The sequence below is a fragment of the Ochotona curzoniae genome, unplaced genomic scaffold (assembly GCF_017591425.1).
Source record: "Ochotona curzoniae isolate NIBS_2020 unplaced genomic scaffold, NIBS_Ocur_1.0 contig_2294, whole genome shotgun sequence".
NCBI lineage: Eukaryota > Metazoa > Chordata > Mammalia > Lagomorpha > Ochotonidae > Ochotona > Ochotona curzoniae.
This window is the reverse complement of record NW_024465405.1, coordinates 3719986-3745691: the sequence shown is the minus strand read 5'-3', so window position 1 is coordinate 3745691 and position 25706 is coordinate 3719986. Positions and strand designations below refer to the sequence as shown.

The following is a 25706-nucleotide window of genomic DNA, read 5'->3' as shown; positions in this document are numbered from 1 at the left end:
TAACTACCCCTTGCTCGGCAGAACTCAAAGGGGGAGGAATTTCCGGGTCTCACTTTGTTAACATCATCCTGTGCATTCCTGAAGAGAAAAATGACTGCAGTCTACCTGCAGAGCATGGGGTGGGTGACGCTGAGCCCACCGCTCCCACAGCATGGGCTCATCAGCCAACGCTGACCTCACACACCCTCAGCTAGTCAAAGACAACAGAACACCGCCCAAGCCCGGCTGAAACGGAGAGCCCCAGAAACAGTGCACTCTGGGGTTCCTCAATGGCAAACCCTCAGAAGGCACTGAACAGACCAGAACCTTCCATTTGCTTCCTACGTAAGATGCAGGAAGCCGGCCTCTGGAGCCGTTACTGCGGCCGTCCGGGGCAGGAAGCCGGCCTCTGGAGCCGTTACTGCGGCCGTCGGGGCAGGAAGCCGGCCTCTGGAGCCGTTACTGCAGCCATCCGGGTCGGTATTACCCGCAGGCAGGAGCCAGGGACGATGGCAGACCAAGCAGTCACCACCCTACGGGTGCCTTCTAAAGCTGTTCTGCTTCCAAAGGACTTCCTTAAGGTAACGTGATGGATGATAACACCCCTCCCTCACGCACCGGGACCTGTCCTAAGACACCAAGTGGAGGCCAGAAACTTGCGATACTGTCAAAGCTTGCATGGATCTATGCTACACTTTAATTCACAGATGAGGTACAGTCAAGGGCAACAACAGGACGCAGTTGAAAATGTACGAATTGCGTATTTCTGGGATTTTCCACCTGACATTTTCCGAGCACAGGTCACTGAAGTCAAGTGCAGCCCCGGACAAGAGGGGACTCCCACCCACAATGCATACACAGACACACGTGTCCGTGCACACAACAGCCTTCTCCATTACCAGCCAACTCAGAGCACCGCTAGGGTAATCGAGCAAGTTCTTGATGACACACGAATCATTGACCTTTTCCTCTCCTAGATTAGTTAGTGGCAGAATTCTTCTTATTATTTTTTAGCCAACTCAAGGGGAAAAAAGTGAAAGTGGGCAAAGATCAACCTTGAGCAGCCAGCCCCATTTGTTAAAGACCACGCAGTTGTCTTTTGACAGGCAGGATTCGGCGACATTTCCTGACACACACGTCCTTCCGTGTGCACTCCTGGCCCTGTGCTCCTGCAAGGCCCCGCCCCCAGCGATGCTGAAAACGCTGCCTGGCGCTCCCAGGCTGGGCGAGGCACGGCCACGCCCAGGCACCCTCGCCCAGGCACTTGCTGCTGTCCATCTGTACCAAGATACTGTGCACACCTGGGGCACTCCGGGTACTCACAGCCAGTGTAAAGTGACGGTGCGCCAAAGGGGGCTGGCATGGTGCAGTGGCTGACGGCACCACCTGTGTCCCGCAGTTCACGTCTGTGCTGCTCCACTTCCAATCCAGCGTCCAGGCACGCTGCAGAGGATGGCCCAGAGGTCTGGGTCCCTGGCACTCCTGTGCAAGATCCAGATGGAGCTCCAGCCTCCCGGTCCAGCCTGGCTCAGCCCTGGCCAGCAATCATTTGGAAAGAACCAGCAGACGGAGACAAGACACACTTGTCCCTCTGCCGCTGCCACTATCACCACCAACTGTCTTTCGCACTAATAAATCTTTGAAAAGAGAAAAGTGTCGAGGCAAGACTTGGCGGCGGCAGCGGAGCCCGTGCAGTGCTGCCCGGGACTCTGTCAAGCAGCAGTGGTGGGGTCCAGCCTGGCTACTGCCCCGCCACCTCAGCGAGCGACCACTGGGGGTACCTGCCGGTCCTATAGCAGGTGCACATGGCGAGTGGCTGCTCTGTCGGCAGGAGCCCCGAGCTGTTAACCACAGGTAACTAAATGACAATAGCTGCTACTAATCGTTTATTGAATAATGAAACTGACACAACTGATAAAAGGCTTCAATCTTGAGGAAAAAAATGATGGATCATTCCTCAGCATACTGGCACTGCTATCTGAGTGACAAACGGTCGCCGCGCCTGCTCATCTCCGCACGGCGCTGAGCCTGCTGCGGTGATGGGGGTGGGACACGCACATCCACATAATCAGGAGTCGCTAATGACACGACGTGTGTCACGGCGAGGGCCGAGGACCCACAGTCCATCAGGGCTCAGCTCCACATCAATTTGCACAATGGATGCTTGCAGTGACGGCCGAGGGAGAGGATGCGGCAGCCAGGGGAAGCCGCGCCTCTGCCAGGGTGCTCAAGTCACCAGGGCCACGCTCACAGGAGGCAGGGCACCGACATGTTCAAAACTCCTCTACTCTGGTCTTCTGACTGGCTCTCGACAGCATCTCGCACGTCCCCCACAGGCCCGGGCAGCAAGAAGCAAGCCACCTTCCTCTTCGCTTACAAACAAGGACATCTTTATGCATATTACACATAACCACATTCTACCTAGCTATGCGATGGCTGCACACAATAACAAGAAAGCCAGCTGCCTCTCTCTTACTCTGTCTCGGGGAGGGCGGAGGGTAATACAGGTTGCATTTCCAAGCAATATTCCAAACGATACACTTACTTCTATGGCATCATCTGCCACCTTTCGTGCGTGTCCCGCACGCACGCGCACACACACCCTCATGAAACGCATCAGCTGCTCTCCCGGAGCAGTCCACAGTCACGGCGTCCTGGGCTCGCTCGGCCCCTGCTCGGCTCCTGTGTCCCGCAGGGCGTGGTCTGACAGGAAGCAAGGCGAGAGGAAACCCGAGCTACAGCTCAGCTTTCCAAACACAGATGAACACGCCTCTGCTTACACCACTGTCACCCAAGCAGGTAAGTCCAGGACATCCGTGAGTGTGTTCACGCAGGCTTCGGCGCCCAAGAGGAACGGAGTCTGGGCTGTGCGCCAACCACGCTTTCTCCATCAGCTCTGAGTGAGAGGGACAGGGCAGGCACTGATGGGAATGCCTAACAGGCGTGGGGAAGACCTAGACGAGGGTTTAGGAACCTTCTCAGGTCACAACAGCTTGCTGAAATCGGAGTGTGAAATTATTTGCTGATGGTTTCAGGACACACATGCAGGTGTGCTGTGTGACTGAGGCAGTGGCTGAGGGGCCCACGGGAGCTGGCCATGTGCACTGAGTGTAGCGGTCCCATGGGGCAGTGGAAAGCTTGTGGAACTCTGCAGGGCTGAGATGCCCTGGGCCTGCAGGCCCCTGGGAGTACCCTGGGACTCCTCCCTGGCTCAAGGAAAGTATGTCAGGGCAAGAGAGAAAGAGAGACAGAGGCAGATCTTCCACTTGTTGCTTCATTCCCCAAATGGCCCAAATTGGGCCGGGCCGAAGCTGGGAGCCACGCTTCTCCCAGGTCTCCCATGAGGGTACAGGGGCTCAAGGACTTGGGTCGTCTTCCATTGCCTTTCCAGGCACATCAGCAGGGAGCTGGGTAGGAAGTGGAGCAGCTGGGACTCGAACTGACACCCACATACATCGCCACAGGCAGATTGCCCTGCTAACCACCATGCTGGTCCCCTGGGATTTGTTATTTCTGTACCACCCCCCAGGCAGCGGCTCTCTCCCGGGTTAGAGGTGGGGAGCACCCAGGCTCTGCGACGCTGCTACGAGAAATGAGATCACCACGCCTGAGGGTTGGCAACTACGTTCCAAGGTGCCAAGCGTGCCTAGGGACATGGCAAGCGTTCCCAGGCACGGGGCGTCGTACACAGGGCATAGGCAGAGTGGGCGGAGGAGGAAGGATGCCCCGAGGGTCACCTTGTGGGAGGCGTTTCTCAGAAACTTCAACTGGGCACCGTACACCTGAAATTGGCATGGGGAGGCGGGCTGTGAAAACAGTCTCCACACTGCTTCCTGATGTGTGGGATCCCAGCAGAGGAACCTGCCACAAGGCCAGTGCTGCTGAGCGCCAGCCCCATCCTAGGAAAGAAGCTGGAGTAGGCAGAGCTGCCCACACACCTGCCTTCCCACACCGAGGCCCAGGGGTGTTCCCAGCCCCAGGGTCTGCAGGGGCCATCCCCACCGCCATGGCAGCCCAGCCCACACAGAGCCCAAGGCTCCGGACTGGCCACAGCCATGCCCCAGGTGACCACAGCAGGGCAGCAGTGTCACAGGCAGCTGAGACAATCCCAACCCCGACACCTGCACGAAGCCGCTGCCCTGTCGTAGACAGAGAATCTGAGTAATATTATAAAGTTTCAATCCGTGGAAAGTCCTTACTTTTTTTTTTTAATGCTCCTCACTCTCAATTTAAGAAGACATTATCAGAGACAATCAGAGGAAAAAAGAACATTTCCCAAAGTCGGAGCAATGAGGAGAAATAAAAGCCTGACTAAAAGAATTTCAGCAAAAGAGAAATTTCTTCTTCTTCATTAGAATAAGGAACTGCAGAATGAAATGCCTTAATTACCCATGAAGCCAGATAACCACATGTGATTGCCTTCATTCTCAGAGCGCTGGGCACGAGAAAATCCAGCCTGGAGTGCTGATGTGGTCAGCTGCTTGTTGGGAAACTCCAACGCCACCGACCAACCTCCAAAACTCATCCCACGCAGAACCTAACCTGCATGTCCTACAGCGCTGAGGGTGCAGCAAAGATTCGCTTATTTATTTGAAGAGGCAGAGAGACAGAGAGAAGAGAATCGGGGTGAATGAATGACTGTGGGCTTCTGTTTGCTGGTTCACTCCCCACATGGCTGTAACAGCCAGGGCAGGTCAGGCTCAAGCCAGGAGCTCCCTCTGTGTCTCCCACGTGGGTACAGGGACCCAAGGGCTTGGGCCGTCTTCTGCTGCCTTCCCAGGGGCACTAGTGGGGAACTGAATCAGAGGTAGGGTAGTGGCTGGGGCCTGAACTGGTACCCATATAGGATGCCAGTGCTGTAGGCAGCAGGCTAACCTGCCACAGGTTCAGCAGCAGCCTAGTGTACCAGGAGTGACCAGGAGTGCCAGACACAACAGGTTCCAGAAGCACCCGGAAGATGACAGTGCGTGGGGAAAAAGACACCCTAAGTCGTTTCACCCTGACTCTCCCAAGCTATAAGGTGCTGTGGGAGCCATCCCAGGGGGCTCCCCCTGTGCCCAGGTACCCCAGTGAGGCAGAGAACAGCTGTCACCTGGCCTCTTTCCCATTGGTCTGTCTGAGCCAGAGCCTTCTTGCCAGCACCAGCCACCGTGGCCTCTCTTCCACGGACCTGCCAGCTACCATCAGAAGGCAGGGGCTGCTTCTGCTCCCCCGGGGGTCCCTGTGAACGGTGCTCTTCGACACAGCTCCCACCCCGCTGTGCCTCTCGGATACAGCCACCCTTCTCCGTGTTAGGAGGAAGCTTGGGCCTCATGGAGGTGTCTGCCTGATTGTCTTGAGGTTCCTCCTGCCCAAGAGACTGTGCCAAAGGCCAGACTCGTGAGGCCACCAACTGTCAGCTTCTAGGTCACTTGGGCAGGCCTGGCCACTGCGTGGCAGACGTTGTCCCGGCTCCTGACCCACGCATGTCGTGGGAGGCTGCTGCAGAGGGATTTGCTCTGAGGCCGATACATACACGCATGCTCGAAGAGGCTGGCCACGGCTGGTCACTGCAGGGGGACAGGCACTTGTTGGGGAGGCTGGCTGCTGAACACAACAGCCACTAGCCCGACAGTAACTGTGACAGCTCGTTAGTGTCACAGACACCACTAGGATGTACACTTATACGCAGGTGTCCCAGGAGCAGCAGGCTCGTTCTGCCCGTTTTGTCCTCGCTCCCCCCACCTCGTCCAGACCCCAGGATGGCCTTGGGTTCCTTGTCTGTGGCAGCCCCCTCCATGATCTTCCATCACCCACACTTCTCCAATGGGCCCGTTGGGCTGGCAGTGCCTTCCAACCCCTCAGGTGCTGTCCTGTGCTCCTGGCGGCCACTCACACTGCTGGCCCTCTTGGTTTCCTGCAGGCAGGCCTCGCATCTCCCCAGACGGGATTATTTCTAAAGCCATGTTGCCTGGAGCTGTCTGCCTGGGACCTGCTCCCTGGAGCTGACTCCTGCAGCGAGGCTGGCCTGGCCCGAAAGCCTCACTGTCCTTCTGGGGCCTCCGTCCGCCCGTCGCTACCCTCCCGGCAGCAGCTGGGGTGCTGTTCCAGGAACGCAGGCTGTGTTCAGCACGTGGCCATCCCACACAGCGCTGGGCAGGCTGGGGGTGTGGGCGCGGTGAATCCACAGGCTCCCACAGCAAGAATGCCTGGCAACAGCAGGTGAGATAAATCTTCCACTCCACAGAAGGCCTGAGGAGGGCGCTGGAGGCAGCAAGGTGTATAGACCTGGCCCTGCCAGTCTCCAGGCCAGTGCCTTTTACAGATGAGGTTCCACGGGGCACCCTTCTGGACGTTGGCCTTGGTCAATGGGGCAACCAGATGGGTGCGTGAGCCCAAGAAAATGTGACCTAGCACAGTCCACAGCTGAGACCTGCACCCACAGGAGCCCTGGGCTCAAACCTGCAGCCAGCAGGAGGCCTAGATGCACAGGACTGGCAGGTGTCCACGTCCCCAGGAGACCTGGCGCTGGGGACAGCCAGCCAGCGGGACGCTCCCGCAGAGACCACAGTCACTACAAACCCTGACCTGAGAAATACGCAGTGGCCCAGGTGCCACAGGCAGGGATGGATGCCACACCCCATGGATTTTGAGGTGAAATTTGAGTGCTCATTTTGGCTACAGCAAAAAGAAGTCATGATTGCGTGTCCTCAAGACTCCACGGACCCACGGGGGCCACAGGTCAGCAGACAGTTAACGGCGGGAAGGCCAGGTTCCCGAGACAGGATGCCTGAGCTGGACTGGCCAGGGCTGGGAAGCAGAGCGGGGTCTCCAGGGTGTGCTGACCCCCACGGCTCGGAAGCCCCCCCCCCCACTGAGCAGACACGGCAACCGAGTCCAACGTGCGTGCCACGGGATGGAGTGCTGGTGGCACATGTGAGTGCTTGTCCTGCTTCCGTCTTTGGAACAAAAAAGGGTACCGTGCACGTATTTTTAAACCACGAGGTGACACATTTTTGTGGCTGTTCAGGAGCCCCTCTCTGACAGCAGGCATGGCACCTGCACAGAGGTGCGAGGTGTAAGCTAGGGAGAGCGTGGCGGCTGCTCCAGGGCCAGAGGGGCAGCCCTGCCCGCAGCGATGCAGGAGGGCCCTGGGTCAGCTTCCCCTGGGGCCAAGACTATTTGTGGTTTATAACGTGCTTGAACAAGCTGGCCCACAGCACAGCACAGCACAGCACAGTGGCCCCTGAGAGCCGGCCCTTGCCAGCAGGATTCCAGCAGGCCCAAGGGTCCTGTCACTGCCTGCTGAGGCCCCTGTGGAGCAGAGAATTCAGCAACACCACAGGGGGATGGGAAACTGCGAAAATGCTTACAGACTTCAGACTGCTTAATTAATTGGCCTGCTTGGGGGTAATTATATGCTAATCATTAAGAGCTACTCTGTACCCACCGGTGAGATGGTCCCAGCCATCCCAAGTCTGGGATGGGGACTGGATTCCTAGGCACCTGCTTCCTGCCGCTGCAGCCCTTCACCCCTGCTAACAGGGCACCTGGTCCTGTCCAAGCACTGCCAGGGCAGAGCACGGCTACCGGTACCACAGCAGAAGCTCCCCGCCGCCCCCCGGGGCCTGGATATGCACTCAGCGCCAACACACACCTTTCCCAATGGCTTCGATGGCCTGACATCAAGCCCACTGTTCCACGTGAACGTGGCAAAGCCCCAGGTCAGGCACGACGCGACACGAGGGGGAAGGCCGGGGCAGAGGCAGACGTCACCTTCCCAGGGTGACGGGCACACGGATGGCCAGGAGCAGCTGCGTGGGGGCTGCCGGCTCCTGCCTGTGGCCTCGAGCGAGCTGGACCACACCGCACCACGCGTCCTCCGTCAGGGCACCCGGCCAGCCAGGCCCCTGGGACAGCGAGCATGTGTGCCGGCCCATCCCTGACGCACGACCGCACGGGGCCAGGAGCCGAGACACCTGCCACTCTCCTTGTTTGTGACAGGCCGGTGATTCTCTTTCCAAGAGACGTACCTCGGCCTGAATTTTGGTAGAAAATATTTTCATAAAATTGGGAAAAGAAGAAACTAGGTCTGTGGGCGCACGCACACACACGGCACACCAAGATTCCAGAGCGGTCTCCCAGGGCCACACGGCAGCCAGCTGAATGGAAAACATGACCTCCAGCCACGGAAAGCTAGCAAAGACCCACACGAAAACCGAGCGGAGGAGCAGAGCTGGTGTCTGCTTCATTAGGAAAGCTCGGGTTAAGCTGGTGGACGCCCACTGGGAAGGCCAGGCTGTGGCTCCCGCACAGCCCCACTCCACGCACGCTTGGCGGGCCGAGCTGCCGGCCAGGCACGTCTCTGGGTGGCCAATCACTCACACATACACGCAAAAAGAACTTGAACTTTTCCTATTTCACGATTCGGAGACCATCTGGCAGCCACGAAGGTGAAGGGTGCAGTGTAAGGGGGCAGAAAAAACAAAATCTTGGCTTAGGTACAGGCTTTGCCCCCGCATACGCTTAGCTGTTGAAGTGCATAATCACGCACGGGCCAATGTGCTGACCGCCGAGAAGGACGAAAATCCCAAAACGCCACCCTTTCCAACGCCCCCCGACCGAGCCGGCCAGGGGCAGCACTGACCCTTTCTGGGCCCAAGCGCCCCGAGTGCACCATACCCCAGCTGCAGGGCTGTCTGCCTCACCCTCCCGAGGACAAGCCGCTCATCACCCATTTCCCTGCCATGGAGATCTCTTTAGATAATTAACGCTTTTCCACCAAGTCAGAAAACGGGCCGACAGATCCGTCTTCAAAGGCCGGGCCTCCCGTGGATTAATCGGGAACCTGCGTGCGGTGGCTGCGTTCTCGGCCTGTCCTCGGCGCTCCACACGCGTGCTCGACGGGCGGGGGGCAGGGGGCTCTCCAATATTATCAAACATCGTATCGTTAAGTAGAAGAAACTAGATGGAAATGAGGGAAGCCTAAAAATCGACTAGGAGTTGGGCTGCTCTGAACGGCTAATAATGTCCATTTTTCACCTGGAGCCCTCTCCAAATGCGGTTTGGCTATTAAGCAAAACCCAAAGAAAGGTAATCAATTCCAACTAAAAAGCACTTATCCCGCGAGGACGGAGCGCGAGGCACTTCAAACCCCTGGCAGCCCGCCAGGGCCCGGACGCCAGCCATCAATGTTGCCGCCTAGCCGAGGAGCACGGGGGCCATGCATAATTGACTAGAAGATGGGCTAAAACTGTGCCCAATCAGCGTGTGATCAAAAACGCGTGGAATATTCAGCGCCACTTGATTACACGGGGGTTCGTCCTTTCAGTCTCCTCATGAAATCTCTTCAAGGTCCACAGTACTGTAATAAGATCATTACTGTCAAGCGCTACGAATCGCCGGCAATGGGTCTCGGGCTGGGGAGTCATACTTCACAGGCCCCCCCCGTCCTGCGTGCGCTCTCTTTTCTTCCCCTGTTTTACTGCACGCAGAGGCGGCTGGGCGGCCGAGGTGGCGGCTAACGATCCCGTCCCCGCGTGGCGACTAGAAAGGCACTTTCAACAAGAAGCACAGAGGAATCAGCTCAGAGAAAGTAACACACATCTTTCCCCCCTTCGCCTTCCCCCCCCCTTTCCCTTAAAAAAATTACCTAGAATTAAGCGGCTGGCCATCCAGTAGGGGCTTTCCATGAACTCTGATACACTGTCATTGAATGTAACCACTGGATGGATTCTCATATTGCAGCAAACTGCATTACCCCACTGACACATGGCCAATTTCTTCCATGTTTCTGCTACAAAGACAGCCCGGGACCAGTATGCCTGGCAACGCCTGCTAAAGTTGGCACGCACCTGCTTCTTTCGCTCTGGACTTAATACTGAGGCCCCAAAACGCATCTGGGATGAGAAAGGGGTAGACTTGAAAGGCTGGACGGTCTTACCCAAGATTACTAAGTAAACACAGGGTTGATCCCAGACCATGCCTTCTCAGCACAAATACTGCATCTCAATAAAAGCGGACCCAGCCAGGAGCCTGCTGGGAGGGACAGCTGGGGGAGGCGGTCATCTGATGAGCACTCCAATCCACACCTCAGGATTTAATGAGTGACAGGGGCCAGGGGAGGGGCTTCACCACCGTCTCCTCCCACCCACTACAAACGGACCTTAAAAAAGCTTGCCCTTCTTACCAAAAGAAAATAAAGCCAAGGGCAGCGTGGTGACATCCCACATGGGCGCCACTGTGTCTCAGCTGCTCTACTTCCCATCCAGCTCCCTGCTGTGGCCTGGGAAAGCAGTGGAGGACGGCCCGAAGCCTTGGGACCCTGCACCTGCGTGGGAGACCTGGAAGCTCCTGGCTCCTTTGCATCAGCTGCGTTCCGGCCCTTGTCGCCATTTTGGGAGTGAACCAGCAGGTGGGAGATCTTTCTGTGTTTCTCCTCTTTGTACAATCTGCCTTTCAAATAGAAATAAATAAATGTTAAAAAAAAAAAAGAGGTAAAGGAAAAAATGTCATCATTTGATGGAAGCAGAAAGTGCCTTCAAGGCAACTGAGGGTCCAAAACCACTTTAAAGGGGCGCCCGTGGGGCAGCCCGGCTCCTGCTCTGTAGGCCTACGGCTTGTGCTGCTCACACCTGCGACAGGTGACAACACTGCCATCCTGTGATCCTCAACGGCCAGCTCAAGCCAGCCGAGAAACCACTGGTCCAAGTTCTTCAGGACAATGGGGGGCGGTGTGTGCCATGGGTGCAGCCCCCTGGGACGTGTTGTTGGCTGGGAGGTGGGTAGGTGGGGCAGAGCAAAGCACAGACTTCCAGGTGCAGACATGGGTCTCAAATGCAAGATGACAGGTGTGTCCCTTCCTCCATGTCCCACATGAAGCAGTGGCTGAAGCTCTGGGCATTGAAGCAACTTGTGGATTCTGACTGGAGCGATGGAGTACTGAGCTCGGGGCACGCTGCCCTAAGAGGCCCAGAGCAGGACGGTGGGCACTGACCTTCACCCTCCACACAGGGGTTTCAGGGATGGACTCTGCTTCTCCCCCAAACCCCCAGTGAGTGATGGGGAGTGCCCGCGGGAGGTGAAGAGGAGGACGGCTTGGTTTGTTTCCTTGTGGATGTGCACACACAGTGGACGGACGTGGGGATGTGTTGAAGAGGGCGTGGCTGCACGAGGCATGGAGCTGGCTTGGGGGTCACTGACTGCCCAGCTCAGGAATGGCATGCTGTGTTCTCATCTGTCCCTGTGGCAGCTGGTTTCACAATGTTCTCAGTTCGCCACACATCTCCCTCTTTCTGGAACTCTGCCTTACAAATAAATAAATCTCAAAGTAAGTGAATAAAGCAGATGGCAGAGAGGCAGACACTTGGGACAGTGGTTAAACTAGTGCCTGGGATGTCCCTATCACAAACTGGAGTGCCTGAACCAAGTCCTGGCTACCGTGGCTCCCTGGACGCACCAGATGGTGACACAAGGGCCTGTGTTCTTGACACCCACACAGGAGACCTGGATGGAGCCCCAGGGCTCTGACCCTGGCTATCACGGCCACCTGGATGGAGTCCCAGGGCTGTGACCCTGGCTATCACAGCCACCTGGGGAGTGAGTCAGCAGATAGAAGGTCTTTGTCTCTGTGCCCTTTGAAAATCAGAATGAGTTTTAGGGGAGTTAGCAGAGCGAGGGAGGCACAAGCCGAATGGCACTGGTTTCCAGTCCCAGCTCCACGGCTTCAGGCTGAGGGACACTGGTCTGAGGGGCCATGAGTCCATGGCTGTGAGTAGCAACACTGAACGACCCCGAAAAGACAAACCTCTGGAATCCTTCAACACGGTGACCTTGGGCATGTCCTCTGAACCAGTTCCCTAGTAAGCCTGATTCCAGACGCAGGGCACCTAGAGGGCAGTGTGCAGTCCCCAGGGCTCTGTGGCGTTGCCCTGGCCCCTCCAAGACCTGACAAAAGTGAAGGCGCAGGGCCCCGCCACCGGTGTGCAAGGGGGGGCAGTAGCACAGGTCACAGGCCACCCCGTAGTGTGCAGAGCCCAGGACGCCCCGGAACAAACCCCATCTTACCTTCACTTCCTCCGCTCCTTCTCCATGTAAGGAGATTCCTGAGAGGGTCCCCAGGTGGTGCAGGTGCACAGTGCTCCCAGCACCAGCCTGTCCCATCTGCTCCCCCCCGGGCGCTGCGTGCGACCTGAAGGCCAAGCCCTCTCCTCACCTGCCCCGAGCCCCGAGCACGGCGTTCAGCGTGCGGGGGTGCTCCAGCTTACTGAATTTCAGAGCCACCAACACTAACCCTTGTTGCTCACATGGGCTTTAAAAAAAAAAAAAAAGAAAGAAAGAAAGTGCCCCAAATCCTTATCTGGTCCACCGGTTCATCATGATGGGGAACCCTCTGTTCCGGCTGCCCCCGCTGGGACCAACTCATCTTTGTTTATTTCCGACCTGCGGACTTGCACAAAGGATCTGAGAGCGCTGACAGCTTGCATGTGTTTGTGGCGGCCGGACTGTACCCGGCGGGACGGCTTTTGAGGCAGCTGTGCCCAATCTACGCTGTCAGTGTAGAACTGTAAACCCAGATCTACTCAGTTACGGCGAGTTCGTTCTCTGGGAAGCTGCAGTTACGGCTTGGGAAGTCCCCTCTGCAAAGCTCAGCTGGTTCCACCGGGACGCATGGGTCTCCCCCAGTCCACGGAGCCAGAGGCGGTGAGACGCAGCCGGCCTCGCGGTACCCTGACCGGATGACTACTCTGGGTCTGCTTCCTAGGCACGGGCTCTGAGTCCGGTTTTATTTGACTTTGTCCCTCTTCTCATATGTGCCGTAATTAAGGGCTCAGCTATTCGGATGCAACAGCCAACTGCTCCTTAATAAGGGAGTTAATTAAGAAATCCCTGCTGCATCAAAACGACTGTTGGTTACAAAGTTTTCACGTCGCTGGCGACAGGGGGTCTCTGCTTCCCTTTCCTTTCCCAGGAGCTGCCACATTTAAACAAAGACGATGCCAGGGCACTGGTGGGGTGCTTGGAGACCCAAGAGTGACAAGTGACGGTGACACTTGCGCAGTCAGCTCTCAGGAGCCTTCCACGACCACAGCCGGGAGAGCTGCCGAGATGGAGACGCTGTGACGGCCACAGGGGCGGGCCCTGACTCAGCACGCCCGTGTGAGCTGTGCCTGGGGCGTGACGGGAGAAAAAACCCAGCACTCAGACTTCTACGGCTTCGTTCATGTTGCGTGGCCGTAAAAAAGCTGCTTTGCCAATTGCAATGGGCAGGGAGCCCACTTCATCCTTACCCAGCTCCAGGCTCACGGAGGGGCAGCTCCCACCTAGCCTCGGGCTTAGGGAGAAGGAACCTGCGGGGTTTATGTGCCATTCTTAATTCCACTCCAAACTGCTTTCCGGAACACCGACTCCTCAGACACAACCTCCGAGGCGGGAGGTGCTTGGACGCCATCCCGTCTGGTCGCCAAACGAGAGTTTTTAAGCTACAATCACACAGCACTCCAACTAGAGACAATGCGACCCAGGGTTGTTAGGTAAGAACACTTCACGCCAGGTCCGCAGCAGGCAGGATTACGCTAGAGGACAGCTCTGCTACCCGAACGTGTGCAACCGAATACGCGTTTTTCTTTCGGAACATGGACCTCCGGCCCCCAGGGTACAGGGAGTGAGGACCTGGGCTCTGCCTCCTCGGGCCTCCTGCCAGCCAAGAAGCTGGGACCCGGGACGCCTGGCTCCCCTTGAGAGAGTGAAAGGAAGCGAAAGCCAGGTTTGTGACCTCCTCTGCTCCAGATGAAACGGCCCAGCATCTGGGGGATCTGCTACGGGCCCAGCAAATGCAGCTGTGGGCCCAGCAAATGCGGCTGCGAGGAACAGCTCGCTCGCTGCTGCCGCAGAACAAGCGGTGGGAGCCAGGGGACCAGGATGAAACGAATGCCTCCTGAGACCTTTACAACAAAGCTGCGTGAGCTCCCCTGGGGCGCGGAGGGCCCCGGCTTGCTGCACAACCTGCTCTGAATTTTTAAAGGCAAATCTTTGCTACACAACGTCCAGGTATTGGCAACCGTGCATAAAAGACGGCATCTTTCCCTGGCACCTGAGGAGTATCAGCCCCACTCGGAGATTCAAAGGCTGCCCCGCACACCTCAAAGGCTCGCTTCTCGCCTGGCGGAAAGGGTTGGAGGCAGAAAATGAAGAGACGCTTCGGTCACCTACCAGCAACCTGACCCTGGACAAGAAAGCCACTTAACCTCTCGACGTCAGCCTTTTCGCCAGGAGAGCCGGGAAATTAGCGCTGGATGCAAACTTGCATGAATGTGTTGCCGGCTGACGGGGCCCGTCCGCCCCGGCACCGCTGAACGGGGCTGTGGGCCCCAGGCTGCAACTTCATCGTGGGATTCCAGAGGGCCTGGAATCCTTAGCACCCCAGAGCTCTCCCTGCACGCAGCCTAAACCTGGTCCGCCAGGAACAGCACGACGGCTGTGGCCCTGCTCGAGCCCACTCCTCTGTGATGGCCCAGTTTACATCTGCGTCAAGATCCACTTCCTTCAAGCTCCCACCTGTGGGTGCCACTGAGCACCACCCAAGGCCACCCTTGGGCCTGACACATCCTGGTCTCCACTGGCACCACCACAGCTCCCCACTCATCCGAGCTTCCATTCGTTGATCCGCAGCTACCACAAAGCACAGCACCTGGACGCGAACGCTGCAGGCTTCTTACTCGGAATACCTCAGGAGCGACAGCACCTGTGGTGCATCAATGCCCAGCGCTCCCGGCAGTCCAGGAAACGGAACTACGAGAGGGAGTGGCGTGTGGGCGTGGAGCTCTGTGTGGAAAGGCCAGGCCAGCTCTCTCCATCCTGGCTACACACGAGCAAGCTGGACGTGAGTCTCAGTTTCTCCCGGGGATTCTGGCAGCCAACCTGCTGCTTCCTTTGGGATGGAAACATGACCGGGTGATGCCAGAACAACAGCCGTGGCCTCTGGGACACTCACAGAGCCACCCAGGCCAGACAGAAGGCCAGGGCAGGCCCAAGGCCGACAGGGGCCACCTGGGTGGCGGACAGCCGCGGGAAAGCTGGGCGCAGAGCATGTGGGAGGATTCCCGGCGGTGCTGCCTGGAACGCAGCTCCCTGTAGCTGCCCAATGTCAGCCGCCTGGGGTCTCGGGTGCCGGGCCAGCAAGGCACGTCTGTGTCAATGTCACACATGACTGTCCATCACGCAGGGAGAGGTCGTGGCCTCGGCAGCGTTCACAGGCTGACAGGGAGCAGCCTGAAGCTGACACTCAGGCTTGGACTACACAACTCTCTTGTGATTTTTGGACAGGGTGTTCGCTTTCAGGGTGCCCAGAGCCTGTCGCCCAGCTGTGTCACCGCCCCAGCGTGAAGACCTGTGATTAAGGGGCCCCTGGCTGTGCTGCCAGGAGCCCCTTTGTCTTGGTTTGGGACACGCGGCCGCAGGCTTCTAGTGTATTCATGGTCACTTCTCCAACTCCCTCCCGACATGCTGTAGGCAGAAGGCGACACTAGACTTGACGGCTGTCCGTATAAACAGGCACAGGCTCCTGGGTCACTGCCAGGCCCTGTGTCTCACACGGTCTCCTGAGCAGCCCATGGGCAGGGGGACAAGCAGACAGGCTGGCTGTGTCATTTGCGTCAGCTGAGAAGACCCTGGCCGGGAGCCCCGCAGCCCAGACATGTATGCCAAGCATCTGTCGGGGAGGAGCAGGGGGTGGGATGCGCCCACGCGGCAGGTGCCTCCGGCCGAACACCCATCTGAAGGGCCTCACTGAGACTCCATGGTCAAGGGGCATGCATGGCACTCTGCTCCCTAGAACTGTCCTGCAGACTGCCACGCAAGAACACCGGTTTTTACTGGTTAACTAGACAAGAAGCTGAATAGAGGCAAGACAGGAAGGTCTGGGTGTCTGTGAAGGAGGGGTGTCTCTGGCCCCTTCTGGGGAGCTGGGGAGCCCTGACACCCTAGGTCTCACTGGCTCACAGAGTGACAGACCACAACCCAGACTGTCGCGTGCTCGGCCCCACCCTTCCCTACTGACTCGGACAGTGGGAGTACAGCCTCGGTGCAGGGTGTCAGGAGGGGAGGCACTGCGTCCCCAGCTGCCATGGCCATGGCCACCGCCTGGCAACCCACCGTTCTGAATGCTCCTTCAAGCACCATGCGTGGTGGGAATGGAGCTGGGAAGTGGGGGAGGTGGGAATGGAGCTCCCAGGGCAGCAAGCTGCAGACAGACTGTGCCAGCCCCGTGGCTCTGAGACGCGCGGCCCCGGCTGCACTCCGGAGTCCTCGTGCCCTGTGCAATGCTGTCCTCAACATCCTTACCACAAGGTGTTAACTCTACCTCTCACCATGGTGTGTGCCCAGTTCCACCTGTGCAATACCAAACACAAATATGCTGGGAGGGACGCTCACACAGGTCCTGTCAGACATCCCTGAGAACCAGAACTTGACAAGGTCAAGGGGAACGGAGACCCATGCAGCAAAAATGTGCTGAGAGGCCGCTTGCCAGAGGAGCCAGTCTCCTGGGGGCGCTGCTGACTGCGACAGCCGAGGCGCTGCTGTCTTAGGGAACCAAGGCCCGAGACCCTGGGTTAGGAAAGAGGGTCATCCTTATCAGAGTGACACAGCGTGGCTCGCCTGGCGGGGAGGACGTGGCACCCCAGCCTGCCCAGGTGACAGCGTGGCTCGCCTGGCGGGGAGGACATGGCACCCTAGCCTGCGCAGGTGACACAGCGTGGCTTGCCTGGTGGGGAGGACGTGGCACCCCAGCCTGCGCAGGTGACAGCGTGGCTTGCCTGGTGGGGAGGACGTGGCACCCTAGCCTGCCCAGGTGACACAGCGTGGCTTGCCTGGTGGGGAGGACGTGGCACCCCAGCCTGCCCAGGTGACAGCGTGGCTCGCCTGGCGGGGAGGACGTGGCACCCCAGCCTGCCCAGGTGACAGCGTGGCTTGCCTGGTGGGGAGGACGTGGCACCCCAGCCTGCCCAGGTGTGGCAGGACTACAGAACTCAGACAAGAGCCAGGCTTTGGGGAAGGACCAAGGACTGGGCCGAGGGACCAGAGAGCCATCCCAGGACAGCCCCTACACACACACCACAGCAGGGCCTACTCATCCCAGGGGCAAGTGGGCTGCACCCCATCCATGGGTCTGTAGGAGCCCAGGGGCTGCTGGGGGCGCCCGGGGCCTTACCTTCTGCGGTGCCGGAGAGGCCATCGGCCTTGAAGTTGCTGGTGCTTTTCTTTCTGCGGTGCTTCTTTCTGTTGGCGTGAGGGGAGGGGGGCGGGTCGAGCTTGGGGCTGGTGCTGCTGGAGATGCCTGGGCTGGAACACACCGAATCGCCCAGCCCCGTGTCTGTTACCGCACCGGAAAAGCAAAGGAACACCAGGTGAGTGCCTGGAGGATGAGGAGGCTGCAGGGCGCCCAAGCCACAGCCCCCCATGTTACCACCGGCTGTGCGTGCCACAGCCCCCATGTTACCACCGGCTGTGCGTGCCACAGGCCCCATGTTACCACCAGCTGTGCGTGCCACAGCCCCCATGTTACCACTGGCTGTGCGTGCCACAGGCCCCCCATGTTACCACTGGCTGTGCGTGCCACAGGCCCCCCATGTTACCACTGGCTGTGCGTGCCACAGGCCCCTGCTGTTACTACCCGGGCTGTATGTGCCACAGTCCTGTCACCACATGGGCTGTGCATGTCATAGCGCCCTACGTCACCACCTGCTGGGCTGTGCGCCACAGGCCCTCTGCCCCCATATCACCACCAGGGCTGTGCGTGCCACACACTCCCATATCATCACCTGGGCCGTGAGTGCCACATGCTGTCAACGCCACACAGCAGGGCCCCACTACCACATGTGCCGTGAGCTGTTCCCATGCGCCACCAGCCCCGTCACAGTTCTCATTTGTACATCTCCCTGAAGCTACTGAGAGCCCAGCGCTTCCTGTCCTGTGTGACTTGGCATCTGGGGGATGTGGTGTTTATGCCTCAGACTTCTGCGACTTTCTCTTGCCAAAATTACCTTCATGTATGGGGGGGGGCACTTCAACAAGTTCATGGAACGTGGAATTAAAAGGTAGTTAATAGAACACGAAATTTAAAAAAGCGTATTAAGAATAAACTCTTTGGATTTAAAAAATTTTTTGCATCAAAGTAGACTTGGCTTTCCATCCCATTTCCACAGACTTTTTGAAGCACCCCCACTTGTGTCATTTAAGAAGTAGGGTCAAAAAAAATAAATAAAAGAAGTGGGGTCACCAGGGACACACAAAGTGCCTTGCTGCGCAGGCTGACCCCTGGGACAGCACTCTTGGCTGAGGGTCAGTGCAGTATTTCTGGGTCTTGCCAGCATACAGGAGCAGCAATTGGAGGCGCAGAGAAGGGGGCACTGCCCACATGCTATTCACTGCAGGCCAAACTCCGTTACATCCATTTCAATCTTGACCAAAGTGAAGACCAAAGGACTGGTGCTAAGATAGCAGGACCAGCACAGAAATGGTTAGGACGGGACAGGGGCTGGTGCTAAGATAGCATGACCAGCACAGAAGTGGTTGGGACAGGACAGGCTCGGGGGAAGCCCCAGAGAGCACCATGGCACGGCTACGGGAGAACATGCCAACCCCCGTCACTCAAGTGAGGCAAAGTCAGCAGAGGGTGGGCAAGGGGGCATCTCTCACTGTGACCTTTGAACTCACGGGCAGCTTTCTCCCCTTTCTGCTTGGCTCTGGGCCCTACATCTGGTCAGCCCTGGGCCTTGCTCCGCGGCTGCAGTGCCCAGGCAAGGGTACACAGATTTCAGCTCAGTGGTCCCGCCTTGAGGAGCCTCTTGGTTCAGTCTGATTTTGCAAAGGCCCTTTTCTCCCAGGCAGGCACCTCTGCCCTCTGCTAGGAGGGGCTGTCATTGGGTTTTATCTCTCCCTCTCTCAGGCATGCTCCCACTCAGCTCAGCATGTCCACTGCCACCCACATGTGTGTCCTCCTTCTGTCCCCACACACCGACACGTCTCATCTCGCAACTACTGACCCCACAGTTGCAGCTGTCAAGGCTCAGCTGCCTATGTCTGCAAGCAGCTGGCTGGGCTCATCTTCCCTCCTGGGAGCAGGGTGTGCTGGGCACACAGAGGTCAAAGCCAGCCATCCACTCCCTCTGTTAGCCAGTGTTTCTGGACACGACAGAGCCTTTATAAACACATCGAGGACACACCAACAAGTCCTGTGGTCCTAATGAGGGATATCGTGGACACAGCAGCTGTGTGTGTGTGTGTGGTTTTTGGAGGCTATTAGTGCCCAAAACACATGTGGTCTATTCTCGCAGCACGCGGTCCACATGGACCTCACTGTGTATGTCCCATGGCACGTGGTCCACCTGTCACCATTGCATGTGTCCTACAGCGTGTGGTCCACGTGGTCCTCACTGCCTGTGCTCTCCCAGCTCCTAAATGTTGCAGCCATTGCTGTTCTTCACACCTCTTGTGGCTTTCTGAGATGTTCCAAGTGTGCCCCTCTGCAGAACCATCCACATCCATGAGAAACAGTGAGCAAAGCGGGGCAGGGTTGAAGCCATGCCTGCTCACGCCTGTTTTCCACCTTTGCCACAGCAAGACCGACCACGGAGCCCGGGAAATCACGCTGTGTGTGCGTGTCCAGCTCACTTATCTCTCAGCCACCCAAAAAGAAACCACGTACCAATCTTGTCCAACACTAACTTCTACTAGTAAAGAGACATAGATAGGCCATTTTTGAAGGAACTAGCCCACACGAAGGCAATCACTGTGTCTGCGTCCACCTTCCCTGCACGCGCACAGAGCAATCATCACAGCTGGGTCTGGAACTTCAACTGGCACTGACCTTGTATCCTGGGACCAAAACGACACCTGTCGGTTCCTGCCTTCCGTCCCTTCCAACTGCTGACCATCACCCATGACTGAGAGGGACATGGCAGTCTCATCTGGGAACACCTGTCCTTCGGGAAGAGCCCCGAGACTCTTGGAGGAAGCAGTGCCCGCCGCCTCACCCCCACTGTCATGGCACCATCAGAGCCAGAGCCACCAGCACTTCCTGAGCCTTCCACATGAATGCCACCGTGCTGCGGGCGGGGCTGGACTCAGGGCTCCACAGGTTCTCAGTGAGGCAGACTGTGTCAGGACAGCAGAGTGGCACCCCTGTGAGTGTCCAGTGCTGGGAGCCAGAGATGCTGGGTAACATCCCAGAACACATGGTGCAGCCCCACAACAGAGACCTGTCCAGCCTGGGATGGCCACCTGTGAGAGACCCTGCCGAAGCCTGTCCTTGCGTTGTGCCCCTGAGCCCCAGAGGGAAATCCGGTTGGAGAGCACACTGGAGCCTGTTCTCGCTGATCTGTGCCACCCGAGGGACAGCTGCGACCTGGCTTCCCCTGGGGATGTGTCTCAGGTGACGGTGCCACAGACCCCCACTCAACACATCACATGGCTTGGTGCTGTCGCTGTCCTGATTGCCCATGCAGTCCTGGCTCCCTTTTAGCTCTAGCCTCCAAAAGCTTCCATGCTTGGCCTCGTCCGCCTGCTTGTCGCCTGCACCGGCAGTGGCCACGCCAATCCCCTGGGTGGCCTCAGCGTCCTGGCCAGGCCTGCACAGCTCCCTGTCACTCAGTCGCCCTTCCTCAGGGGCCTGGTCAGGCTGCCAGCGGCGGGATGCTCCACCCCGGCCCCAGGGACCAGTGCTCCCCTCGGCTCCTCGGCATCCGGCGTTGGCGCACAATGCAGGTGCGGGAGACGCTGCCACCCCTGCGAATCCCACTCTGCTCCCTCCTCTCCCCTACCTTCCCCCCGACACCCCAACTCCAACTATGTGTCCAGTGCTGCGCCAGCAAAAAACCAAAACAAGAACAAAGACTAAACTCTGCCGGTCAGAAGAGCACCCCAGCAGGCCTGTCCCCAGTGCCCACACCCTCTGGGACCCCCTCCAGGGAACCAGATTCCTGTACTTGCTTCCGGTGGCCTTGGCTCAGTGCTCCACGCCCCACCCAGCCTGCACGCCTGCTGCACCACACAGTCCTGCAGCACGTGCTCCCCACGGTCCTCACCATGTCCTGCGCGTTCCCTTAGCTCTCACTTCTAACACAACTGTCCTCGACCCCATGTCCCTGTCCCTCTACCACTGTGACTTCTGTCCTTGCTGCCCACTCTCACTGCTGTGCCCACTCCCTTCAGCCTGACTTGCCACAGCACCCTGGCTGCTGGCGGGGCCTTGCCAAGGCCCTCTGGCCTTCCCAGAGTGGCGGTGCAGGGGGCGTTTTGGGGGTCTCCCATGCACTCTCAGTAGCCACCTGGGACAGTAAACCATGAGAAGGTCTGCATTAGGCTGGTGGAAAGGGAAACCAGAACATTCGGGTCCTGGAAGTCCAAGAGACGTCTCCAGCAATCAGGCCATGGTGCCAGCTGCTCCCTAGGTACTCGCCATGTCTATTCCCTGCTGACTGGAGCTCTTCCCGGCAAGACTGAGCACCCCAAACCCTTCGCCGTGACCTCCTGTGTGTGTGTGAGTGCGTGCGTGTGCGTGCGTGTGCGTGGAGGGCGCAGGCGAGCTGCTGTGTGGTGTGACAAATAGCGCCCATGTCACAATCTAAGTTTTTAAGACTAATCCTGAGCATGCTTTGGGTCGAAGCGCCATCCCACATACCTAACCACCCATCACTGGGAGTACCGACTCCTGAGGAGGGGAAAGAACCTTTCTCATCTCTCGCTGATGTCTTCAACAGAAAACTCTCCTGGGCCCTGCCACTGCGTCAAAGAGGGACGAGAGACATCCTGTCATGGCAGGTGTCCTGACTGCCCGAGATCAGCCAGAGGGAGAGCCTGAGAGACCACTGGTACATCCACCAGGGCGGCCTGCAGCCTGCTGGGGATCTGCCACTCTGCTGGGGCCCTCAGGACTCAAGAGAGACGAAGGTGCCAGAAGGTGGCATAGGAGCAGGGCCACCCTAGGGGCCACGGGGCACCACGCAAAGGCAAAAACAGCAGAACTGTGACCAGCACCTGTGTGCTCTCACACATCTCCCAGATGAGGAGGCGCAGGGACCCAGAGACCACGCTGCACCCGTGGGACATAAGGGGGAACCGTCCACTCAGCCTTGGATCTGCCGTCCACAGGGCTGAGGAGGACCGCTCTTAGTCCAGCTGAGAGAGGACAGGTCAGAGCACGGAGGGACTCTGTGGCTTGTGCTGCAGGGGAGGCTGGGTTGGCCCTGCTGCTGCCCATCCCACCTCTGCACCTGTCTGAGCCCCAACACTCTGGGAGCTGCATCTGTCAACATCATCCCCCACCCCACCCCGTCTTGCTGGAGGGGGACAAGGAGTGGCCCTGGAACTACACAGAGGCTGGGGAGATCCATGGGGGCTCCCGGAGGTGGGGTACACAAGCCTTGGAGGAGTGGATAGGCCGGTGGAGGTGGAGTGCTGCCAGTGAGGAAGCAGTGCTTGCAGGAGAGGCGGCGCTGTGTCAGCAGGTGCACTGAATGTACACACACACTCAGGGACCTGTGCCGTGGCTTAGGCACCTTAGGACATGGGATCAAGGGAGGCCTGGCCTGCACACAGGAGTGGGAGGTGTTGTCTGGTTGGTCTTGGGAGACTGCAAACCAAATCTGGCTCACTGGCTGTGAGCCCTGGATTGGGGGCACCGGTGCCCCTGGCTGCTCCATCTTACCACTTCTCTCTCGCACACATTTGCTTGGCTTAAAATACGAGCAATGAGGATGTCCCTGGCTACCACACTGTGCCTTTCCATTCCTGACTACTGCTCTGGCCTGACAAGGAATCAAACTCAGGAGCTCCACACCCCCGGCCCTGCCAAAAACCCCACGAGAGACACTATTGATGACCCCTGCCCCAGCCCTCCTCCCAGGTCCAGACAGCCCCGTCCAACATGGAATGTGTTTCAGCTGGTATCAACTTACTGGGGACTGACAAATGACCATGTTCAACAGGGGAGGGAAAAGCAAAGAGGAAATGGGTAAGTCAGATTTAAACACTGGGCACACACTGTTGTTCCCCTAAACCAGCTCTGGCACAGGCCCCTGGGGTGTGAGGCACGTGGCATGGAGCCAGACGAGCTGGCTGGCCACCGGCCCACGTGGTCAGTGCCAGCCATCTGCTCTTTCCAATCGGGCATCGATGTCTGATACACACAGCCCTCCCAAGAACCACACAACGTGAGCAGTAACGACCCTAGTCGGCGGCCCCTCCGAGCTCGGGAACCGCTCCACTTTTCACTTGGCGAGCTGACAAGCATGACTACAGGGGAATAAAATAACATTCCATCCGCATAAATATCAAGCCGCCTGCCTGAGACGGATGGCCAGGAACGTACTCGGAGCCATCACTCCGGCAGACGGGCCCAAGGACACTCATAACTTATTTTACAATCATTTAGTTTCAGCTCAAGTGGAAAACGTGACAACTTATCTCTGCTGACAAGATGCCACATCGAACCTCACAATTAACTCCCGTCCGATGATCTGCCCAGACGATCATTACCCAGGCTGCTTCTGATGAACTGTCGTGGGGACGCGGGGCTGGGGGTGTGGGTGGCAGGTATGTCTGATGGGTTTTTGATATCTGGGCTGATTCTGACACACACACACACACACACACACACACACACACACACGGCTGGGGGTCCTGTGTCCTTGTCGTCCCCCAGGGCCTTTGCGTGGGGAGGAACCCTGACCTCCACTGATGTCACTGTAGTGGCAGTGCCTGCCACCTATTGCCCCCTCCCCAGGCAGGCAGGGGGTGTGTCTTAGGGAGCGGTGGTCCCTCCACGACAAAGGACACTGTAGACTCTTCTACTGGGCAACAGTGAGGACGTGCGACCAGGAACGGCCTGCACTCTGCAGGAACTGCTGGAGATGGAGATCCTCTGGTGGTTAACCAAGGGCTAGTTTTCTGGGTTTATACGACATATAATATGGTCTAAAATGTGCACACACAAGAAGCATCCAGTATCCACGGGAAGAAAACAAAGAGAAGGAATGACACTGACACACACCTTAACTGACCCCTTTGGCCGTGTTAGGTACAATGGGGTGACTTAAAAAAAGGAACTTATTAAAGGAACTCAAAATTATCAAAGGCAGGTGTATTTGTTGCTGCCTGGGGCAACAAACCCAGCTGAATTCCGAGACCTGCTAGAACGTCAAGACGCAGTCATTGCACGAAGTAGAAACCAACACACACTTCCTTTGATGCCAGGCCAGTAAGACCAAGCTCATTTGGATCTCTAATGAGGCCCTGCTCTTTCTGAAGCTCGGGGAGATGTGTGCGCTCGCCGTAAATAAAGAGCAGGCCACCTCTGCCACCCAAGGAAATCACAACATCCCAGGCTTCTGTTGAAAGGTGAGTGTGAAGTGAAGTTCAAAACCTCGTCCCTCCTCGCGGCCCTTTTGACGGCAGTGTGCAGCGGGAGGAAGCCGACTTGAATCCCGAGCTCTGAAGATGTTTCAGAGGCTGGCATTATTGTGTGCTTCCCTTTGCAGAGCGCACAGAGGTACACAATGTCAGAGGGGCCGCGGGGACACGGCGGGGGGCCGCGCAAGATGACAGGTGCTGGGGGAAGGAAAAGGCAGCAAGGTGTGGGACTGAGTTACCCACGCGGGGAGGAAAGAGACACAATGGGAGAAAACAAGGGGCGCCCCCCCTCGGGCCGAGTTCAATCACGCCGAGATCTCTGTAAATGAAGGCCAGCGGGCTGGAAGGCAGCAAATTTCATCTCCGCTTAGATGAAGCTGTGGACTGCTGAAATATGTTTAGAAATCCTCAAACTCTGAGCATGAGTTAGAGTTTCTCTTTTTGGGGGATGAAAGTGTCCCCCAATTGACTGGTGATAAATGTTAAATACTGCAGTGAGTTACACACGCCTCATGTGGGCCAAGCGGACCTTGCGGGAATTGTATGTTAACGAAGCTGCTTTCAAAAAAATAAAAAGCAGGCATAAGAGGTCACTCCGTTAAATGCTACAAAGTGATTAGGTGAGGAAGAAAAAAAAAGAAAGAAAGAAAAAAAGCTGTCCGCCAGGACGGTCTCCTCTGGTCGGGGTGGATGCTGAGATGGGGCCGGGCCGGGGACACTCAGAACCTCAAGTCAGGGCCTGAGTGTTCGGCACGGTGGTCAAGACGTGGCTTGGGGTGCCGCATCTCCTCTCACCGTGCCTCGGTTTAAGCTCTTACTCACCCTGCCAGTTCCCTGCCAGCTCCCTGCCGACAGACACCCTGGGGGAAGCAGGGGATGGGCCCGGCGCTCAGGCTGCCATCACCCTGGGGAGCTGGAGACAATTGTGGCTCTTGCAAGATACTCAAGCAGCGAACAGTACATGGAACATCTCTCTGCCTCTACGTTTCAAATATTTATTATTTTAAATGCTAAAATATTTTAAAAAGAAACAGCAGCTAAAGGCCATGAAGCTGACCTGAGACAGGGGGCACTGACATGGGGGGCCGGACTCCAGAAACCCGGCAGGATGAGGCTCTAATGTCAGTGGTATCCCCTCCCGGAGACGCTGCCCGGCCCAGCCCCTGGCACAGCAGCCTTGCTTTCCCAGAAGCAGGGCATCTGCTTGGTGTCTCTGCACCCATCAGTGCCTTGGTGCCTCTTTTTGTGGACCCCAGGGCCCGGGCAGCGGTCACAGCCGGAGGGAGAGGGTCCCGGCAGGCCTGGTGTGGGACGCGCCGTGGAGAAGGAATGTGCTTGGG

At 57.7% G+C, this 25706-nt stretch overlaps 1 protein-coding gene across 5 annotated transcripts in view; it reads right to left on the bottom strand.

Moving 5' to 3' along the window:
• AGAP1 (ArfGAP with GTPase domain, ankyrin repeat and PH domain 1) overlaps positions 1 to 25706 on the bottom strand; it is a 418839-nt gene that overhangs the window by 84490 nt on the left and 308643 nt on the right. For 2 of the 5 annotated variants that reach the window (XM_040972346.1, XM_040972349.1), the window contains one exon: positions 17168 to 17329. The exons of 1 other annotated variant lie outside the window; for it this stretch is intronic. In XM_040972346.1, coding sequence (XP_040828280.1) covers positions 17168 to 17329 — 162 coding nt within the window. Of the gene's footprint in view, positions 1 to 17167; positions 17330 to 25466; positions 25502 to 25536; positions 25570 to 25706 lie in introns of all 5 variants that reach the window. 2 more of the 5 variants (XM_040972348.1, XM_040972350.1) reach the window with 2 other exon arrangements.